Below are 8,500 nucleotides of genomic sequence, written 5' to 3'. Positions count from 1 at the left end.
TTAGATTATCTAGCTGGAGAAAGATACTGGCCTCCTTCTCTCTCCTCTTTCTTTATCTTTCCCCCTTTATTTCTCGTAGGTGGCCCAATTAAAAGCCACCTGTTATGCCACTATGCACTCACATGATATGCAAGGGTGCTGACATGTGGTACATGTCAATAAGGGTTAAACCTCTGACATTTTATACATGTGTTTAAAATACACTCAGTAAAGCCAATCTCGAAAAAAAGTAATCAAAATTTTACAAGTTTGTAACTTTTAAACCATAAATTCAAATTAAGCGTGTTGCTAGTCCACGAGCTTATATCAATGAGTATTATATATTGGTACACAAACTAAAATCCATACAAATAAAAAGTTAACCTCAGACTCGTTGAATCAGTTCGGACCGTACCTTGTTCTGATTATAACTTTATAATCTTATTTAATTTTGGCATACTATTAGTCTGCGAACTCAGATCCATATGTAATTCACTGTGTGCCTTGTTTAAAGGGCAATTCCTCTTGCAACAGAAAGTCAGTTTGAGATAAACTCGATCAATCCTGATTGGCTTTGATCAAACTTGATTGAAAATTCAAATTTGCAGTGTTTTCTCAGGTCAGAGTGTTACAAGTATTGGGAGTAATATTATCTAACTAATTATTTGTTATTCTTATTCCTTCAATTGTATTCCATATTTGCATGGTGTAGGAATAGTTACCTACTTTATACGTATAGTGGTTCTATCCTTAAAAGTTACCTATTGTATTTTTGTCGGACATGAATGAAGGTTATTCCAACTCCTACTTTGTGTCTTCCACTTTATATTTTTCTCTTTTTTTTTTCTTTTTTTTTTCATTACCATCCTACCATTTTTGTATTTAAATAAATTGAATTTAGGTTTATTACATGTTTTTGTGCATAACCACTGCATGTGAATTGTAACTTGTGACCTTATTAATAGTTTTCCTCTGAAAAAAAAATAAAATAATAACAATTCCCTCCACATTTTATGGATCCATGAACCCCTAGGTGTAGATGTGAGTGGCATACTATTTTATTTGTCCTCAAGTAAGGTTGGCTTAGTTAGTATACCTTTCATATCCACATTTATGAGGTTGCTATTTATATGTTTAGTAATTTTCAGTCAAATTCAATCCAATAATAGTTAGATTGGATATTTATTTTTAGAATAAAGTAAATAAAACAAAATTAGTAATATATCTAACACAACTATTTTTTTTTAACTAAATAATTACACCAATATAAATATTAAACAAAATGACAATAATTTATTTATTTATTTTAAATACAGATTTTAATTATTTCTATTTCATCAATTTGGTTTAGATTGGTTTAATTGATTTTTTCTTTTAAAACTGATTTGATTATCAATTTTAAGTTTTTGAAATCGATCCAATCTAAAAACTATGTGATAACCGATCCAAACAAATTAAGTTAAATTGGATTGGTTAATCAATTTTTTTTTTTACACACCCCTAGTTACTAGTAATAATAAATTTCATTTTTCTTTAGTTTATAGCTTATCTTTCAATAAAAAATAACAACTAAAAAAATAAATAATTACACAGACCCCCTTCTAGAGTCAAGTTCTTTGATATCTACCTTTCATTTTTAAAACAATTGTAGATACTTCCTTTTCAATTTCAATTTTCTTTAACCTATTCCCATTTTTTAAGTCAAAACTTTGAAATATGATGGTGAAATTGTTTAATATTTTTTTATAATAACAAAAATACCTTCCATTCAAAATATGATAAATTAAAAAATAATTATTCCATCTTTATAGAAAATTTTTTATACATAACTTAATTTGTAATAAAATTAAAATAAACTATAAAAATACCACTTTTTGACCAAAAAACAAAATCTAAATTTACTATTTTTAAAATTTACTTATTTGTATTTGTCAATTTAAGAGAAAATGATACAAATCCAATTGAATTTTTTAATTTAATATTTTATATTAAAAATATTTTTGCCATTATAAAAAATTAAAGTTTGATGACATCAAATTTCAAAATTTGTGAAACAAAATTGAAACTATTAAAAGAGAATGTGCAATTTTATAAAATAGAATGTGTATGTAATCACAAAAAAAAAAACAAATAAAAAAAAGAAGAAGAAGAACGTGTATGTGAACAGGGAATTTGTATAAGTTAGCCAATTGAAGAAGACTTTTTTGTTGTGAATGAGAGAGTAAAAACAGAATGTGTATGTATTCAACCAAAAAAAAAAAAAATTATAAAATAGAATGTGTACGTAATCACACACCAGAAAAAAAAAAAAAAGGAAAAAGAAAAGAATGTATATGTGAACAGAAATTAGTATAACCTAGCAATTGAAGAAGACTTCTGTTGTGAATCAGAAAGTAGGTGAGGTGGAAGATTAACTTACACATAACCATCCACCTCAACAAAAAAGAGCCAATCCTTTTTCCTTTTCCTTCCTTATTTTGGCCTTCGCTACCTCATAAAAAAAATATCAAACACCTTCATTTTCATCTTCATCTTCATCAATGGCGATTCTGAATTACTCCGTTACAGTGACCTCCTCGGCCACACCCATCCCTCAGGACTCGTTTAACCCAACTGTGCCAAACCCAAGACAGACTAAGGTCATTTTGCCCAAGAAGAAGCCTATGAAATGGTCTACTGGTGTGTCTCCAGGCGAGTATGGTGGTCCGCCGACCACAACGAAGCTCCGCAAGTACTGGGGAGGTGAAGAACAGGACCCTTTAACCTCTGATGAATTTATGTGGAACAAAGACTTCATGGGTCGCATGAAAAGATTGATTGAGGATCCTGACACTTCCCTTCAAACCGGTCCTGTTAAGGTTTTTGTTTTGAGTATTCTTTTCATCTTGCTTCTGTACATTTTCATTTGGGTTTCGTTCATTTTTTTTTTCTTGTTTTTCCCTTATCCATTGATTTATGGTGGTTTGGTTTATTTGATTGTCATGTGTGTTTTCAGTGAAGAAGAATGGCGCATTTATTTATTTTTTAATAAAAAAAAGTGTTCTTACTCAGTTTGTATAGTTTTGTTGCTTTATTCGGCTAAATTTGGTGATTTTGTGTTATCAATTAATTAGGTGTTTTTTTTTTTTTTTTTTTTTTTTTGTTTATCTCTCAGTTCTGTTGCTTACTGTTTCTTCGTACGGTCTCCGGTTTGGTTGCTTGAAAACTGGAGGGAATGAAACAAACAAACAAAAGAAATTAAGAAATTTATACCATTCATATTCTTGATCTTACGAAAACAATTAACTCTGTCAGATCAAGTAATTGCATATATGGCAGAGTTCGGATTTTTTCTGTCCTAAAGAAAAGAAAGATAATGAATGTTTCAAATTAACTTGTATGATTTCTCATATCTGAATCGGCATTTTAGTTGTATGATTTATTAAGTTTGGTGTAAACAGGAAGAGACTTCTGGTTTTTTAAGCTTAAATCGAGTCATGTCTCTTGACAGGTATGTCCGGACTAGTGGTTTTAATTGATATTTAACTTACTTACCTAATTGGATTTCTTAACTTGCTCGGATAATGGCATGCAGTTTGGAAGTTGATTTGAGCAAAGAACTCACAGCTCCTGCCAAGTCTGAGTTAGAACTGCCGGTTGAGCCAGCAATTCATGTATGATGACTGTCTCTTGAATTTTTGAATGGAATAGCATGTGCATCAACAATATTTCTTTTACAATGTGGAATAAAATGAAATCAGACTGGTGGTAGCAAGTTGCCGAGATGGAAATTGGTACCAACACGACGTGAACAAGAGAAATGGGATAAAGCAAGTAAGGCTGCTACTGGAGGCAGTGTGAGTCACTTTTTCTGTCACTACCTATAATTTCCTTTTCATGTCTCACTATTTCTTTCTTTTCAATTTCAGCATTGAGAAAAATGATTTTGATCTCAGTATTAAAAACTTAATGCATTTTGCTTAATGTTAGTTGGAAGGATGCTTCTTATCTGATATGGTTCTAAGCTGCAGGATGTAATGTTTCGGGAACTAAGGCGCCCTCGAGGAGACCCAGAATTTCTGGCTTCTCAATCAAGGGAACAATATTTTAGGGTAATTAACTGTAGTACTTGGGAGTCTTATATCACTTTTCTTATATTGGTATTGCTGCCTCTGAAATTATTTATTTTCCAGTTAAAAAAGAAGTTGCAAATCCTCACACTTGGTATGGGTGGTGTTGGTTTAGTCTCAGCCTATGTTTCCTATTCCCCTGAAATTGCAGCTAGGTACATCAACCTTTTTCTTTGTATTTGAACTAAGGTACAAAAGACGTATTTACATCTGTTACTATCATTCAGTATGGGGGATTTTCAAAATGTTTTGATAGTTTGTTATCCTTCAATTTCTTTTATGCATATAAACATGCGGAAAATCGAAACTTTTCTTGTTAGTTCTCAATTTGTGTACAGAACTTCAGACTCTGGTCCTATAAACTTGTATGACCCTCATAATTGAGAGTAATCTTGTGGGAAGCCATATTCGTTGAATTCATTTATTTTCTGAAATTAGAACCAGTTTACATGCATTCGCAAGTAGTTCCTCTTCCCAAGCACTGATTGCACATATACACATCCGCCTTGTTTTAGGCCATTTGACAGTCCTAATTTGATCCCTCAAATTGTTGTATATTAAATGGTACAATGAGAGGGAATTGTCCAAAATGTTTTTTTCATCAGTCACAACAGCTTAGCTTTAGAATACTTTCAGGATAGAAAAAGTTCGATTACTCTATATTACATGTTTTGACATTAGATTAAGTCATGAATGCTTTTCATTTATTGAGTATCTAACTAACTAAAAGACCAATAATTTCCTTCCCTTTAGCGAATTCACTGGTGAAGGGCAGTATAGTTTCTTTGACATTGATAGTCTCTGGATTTTTATATAGTTTTATATGAAAGTTTCTCTCATCATGACTTTTAATGCTCATGTCTTCAGCTTTGGTGCTGGATTGCTTGGTTCTTTGGTGTACATGCGTATGCTCGGAAGTAGTGTGGATTCCATGGCAGATGGAGCGAAGGGACTTATCAAGTACGTTTTGAATGTTTTATTGTTTGCCTGATATTAGAGTCCCTATGGGATGCATGACATTTGTCTCCCTGGTGCTGCTGTAATTACTTATTGTGGTCATATTATGCCTCAAATATAATTGATTAAAATGTTTGGTTTACGAATAGATCAGTTTTATATATAAAAGGCTGAATATTTTATTTGTTCTGTAGTATTTAAATTATATCTCACCATTCTTCAAATGATGTTTGAAAATTCACAGCTGTTTAATATGCAAAGTTATCGTCACAAAAGGACAAATGAACAAATCTATGAAGTTTTCTCTGCTATGAATGATTAGATGGAACTGACTTGTCCTTTTTCACATAGAGAGTAAATTTTATATTTTGACTTGGTGGAATTTTAATGCAGGGGAGCGATTGCGCAGCCAAGGTTATTAGTCCCTGTTGTTTTAGTCATGGTCTTTAACCGGTGGAACGGGTAAGTTTTGTTACATGCAAGATTGTTTTCGCACAAACAATACATAAGTAAGATGAGATCTGTTTGTTTAAGTTGATTTGCAGAGGAAATGGATAATTATTTTTTCATTTATAGATGGAATTAACAAATCCAGCTGCTGATTCTTTCATCGCTCAACACGTTGCTGTGTTTTTGGTGCAGGATTCTTGTTCCAGAATATGGATTTATGCACTTGGAATTGATTCCAATGTTAGTGGGATTTTTCACATACAAGATTGCTACTTTCATTCAAGCTATAGAGGATGCACTTACTTCGGTTGAGTAAAAGACTCACGTATAAGTTTATCCTTGGTCTTCATAGTTCATACGTATAACAGAAGCTCACCATTATGCTAGGGATTTCGTCATGCCGAGGTAATTTACTGATCCCTTATCTCTTTAGCATAACAGGGTTTCTGACCTTTTGGCTCAATGCTCAATGTTACATATATGCAAAAGTTTCACGCACCAAATTTATCATCACTTCTTGGATAATTGATAGAAGCTATCATGTTCATAGCTTCTCTTCAAAATTTATGGTAGTCTCCTATCAAATATTCCCAAAATAAAAAAAAGATTTCAGTTGTTATTAAAACTTATTAGTTACTTACTGCATTCAGCAATGTTTAGTTCATATTTGAAATTGTAATATATAAATCGGGCGAATTACATTTGGACCCTTATAAGATATCATAATTACACTTTAATACTAAGTTAACGGTCTAGGGATAATTTGATAATTGCATAAATATTTATAAAAACAAAATTTAATAGTATTATTTCATAATAAAAATTTTAAAAATGATTTTTTTCTCCTCCACTCTGCAATTAACGTTTTTTTTCCTTTATTTATTTATTATTTTTGGTATTATTATTTTTTCTCTTTTTCTTGCTCTTTCTCCATTTCTTTGCTTATCCCCTTCTCTCCTTCCCCAACTAGATCCTTTCTTGTCCAGATTGCAACCCAACTACAAAACCTCTTTCTCTTTCAACCTTTTTATTTTTTTTTATTTTTTTTATAAAAATTAATTAATTGATTTTATTTTTTTCATTTCTATTTCTCCTTTCCCCCTTGCTTATCCTTTTCTCCTTTCTTCCCCACCTTATTCGGCTAATACTTTCTCCCAGATCCAGCCCCACCCCCACCCCCACCCCAATTCGTCTCTCTCATAACCACACACCCTCCTCTCTTCTTAAACAAACCTATTCCTTTGGTTTTTGTTATTATTATTAATTTTTTTTATTATTATTATAAATCCAGTTTTCTTTTTACAAACATTAATCCTCAATTGTTTAAATCCCACCCGTGAACGCTTATCTATTTCTTTTCTTTTTTTTTTTTTCACTCACATATATCTATGTATATAAATTTTTATTCTAAGTAGGCTATCAAGCCTATTTTACGATGTAAAACATTAACGTGATATAAAATTAAATAAGGGTAAAGAATAAAATGAATAAAATTTTTAATTTCTTTCTAAAAAAATCAAGTGTCATTTAAAATTATGTGAAAATTTAATTTGTTTTTGTTGAAGATTCGTTTTTTCTTATTAGGTTTTTAATATTAAAAAAAACTAAAAAAATTATTTAAATTATTATTGTTATATATGATTTGTTGATCCTATCATATTTAATGATAAAATTGAGCTAGGTTGCTTAAATATATTTTTTTTTTCCGTAGTAAAATACTGTTAGATAGAATTTAAATTTGTTTCTTTATTCTTTTTGCTTCATATATATATAAGTATTTTGTTAAACGATTTGTTTTGGACCATGAAAGGAAAAAGATTTGGAAATTATTAATTTAATTATCATTTCATTAAAATGTAATTTTTTTTTCTTTGTAAAATATTTTTAGATAGAATTTAAATGTGTTTTCTATATTTTATTTATTGATTACAAAGTATTTTTAAAAATACTATTCAATTAATAATATATTACCCAAAAATAATTAAAGGATATGTCTATTAATTTTAAATTTTATTTTATTTAATTGAGTTGTTTGTGTCGTGGTAGCTTGGGTTTTTAAAAAAATTAAATAAATTATCAATATTTTAAGTGTTGAATTTTTTAAAAAAATAATAGTGAAAATTTATTTTTTTCAAAATTGGTACTAAAAAATTTAAAATTTTAAAATTTAAGAAGGGGTTAAATGATAGTTTAGAACCTCATACCTAAGGGCAAAATTAGTTATTTACATTAATATGGGGTAAAATGGACTTTTTGTTGGTCAAAAACAGTCAAACTGTTAATTTTAACAATCCAGGGGTTAATTTGATAAATTTTCAAACATTTTGGTGGTAAATGATGAATTCCAATAAACTTGGTATCGAAATGTAAATCCACCTTTGAATCGATATGGTGTTTATTTATTTATTTGTTTATTAATATTTTTATTTTTTCTTTGGTTTAGTTACTGTTTTACATACGCTTCATTCGCTTATGGGGAAAAAGACTTACATGTGGATCATCGTTGCTGTAATTCCAATACGCTAGATTGGGTGTTTGCCCAAGAAAAGCAATGCAAATGTTATTATTTTGTGTCATTTATTTATAATTTATGTATGAATCTAGAAAAGTAGAGAGAGAAAAAGCAAAAAAGAAGAAAAAGTGTTTCCAAGACTTTATTTTCTTGATTAAACTTGGCAATTAGTCGTGTTATTTCATATTCAAGTTGTGCCGCATTTGTTTCAAAATTCCTGCATTTAAACTTGTTTTGTTAAAGTTTTTGTGTTACGATATATATAAACTCAAAATTGTTTATTAAATTATCATTCGTTAATTTATTGAATTCAATTGTAAAATTTATTTTTAAATAAAATAAGAAAAATATAAAAAATATTTAAATAAAAATAATCAACAAAAAATATATTTAATAATAGTTATAAGTTAAAAAAAAAAATTTGTAATCAAATAATTATATTTACAAAATTAAATATTAAATTGATGAATTAAAATATCCCATTTAAGAAAAT

General features: G+C 29.4%; 1 protein-coding gene across 2 annotated transcripts; it reads left to right on the top strand.

The window, feature by feature from the left end:
* The first annotated feature begins 2,309 nt into the window (after positions 1 to 2,309).
* On the top strand, positions 2,310 to 8,191 carry LOC107417162 (protein CONSERVED ONLY IN THE GREEN LINEAGE 160, chloroplastic). Of its 2 annotated transcripts, XR_003055719.3 has the most exons (10): positions 2,311 to 2,837; positions 3,420 to 3,469; positions 3,554 to 3,632; positions 3,720 to 3,815; positions 3,990 to 4,070; positions 4,152 to 4,243; positions 4,956 to 5,048; positions 5,439 to 5,507; positions 5,688 to 5,900; positions 7,939 to 8,191. XR_003055719.3 is itself a non-coding variant. In XM_016025748.4 (9 exons), the coding sequence occupies exons 1-9, from the start codon at positions 2,520 to 2,522 to the stop codon at positions 5,809 to 5,811; spliced, it is 1,002 nt and encodes a 333-aa protein (XP_015881234.1). In that variant the 5' UTR covers positions 2,310 to 2,519; the 3' UTR covers positions 5,812 to 6,682. The 2 variants fall into 2 exon arrangements, 1 of the variants encoding a protein (XP_015881234.1); XM_016025748.4 differs by lacking the exon at positions 7,939 to 8,191 and having other exon boundaries at positions 2,310 to 2,837; positions 5,688 to 6,682.
* The last annotated feature ends 309 nt before the right edge of the window (positions 8,192 to 8,500 follow it).

The sequence above is a fragment of the Ziziphus jujuba genome, chromosome 4, assembly GCF_031755915.1.
Source record: "Ziziphus jujuba cultivar Dongzao chromosome 4, ASM3175591v1".
Classification (NCBI taxonomy): domain Eukaryota; kingdom Viridiplantae; phylum Streptophyta; class Magnoliopsida; order Rosales; family Rhamnaceae; genus Ziziphus; species Ziziphus jujuba.
Note: the sequence above shows the minus strand (reverse complement) of the source record. Positions and strands in the feature narration are given on the sequence as shown.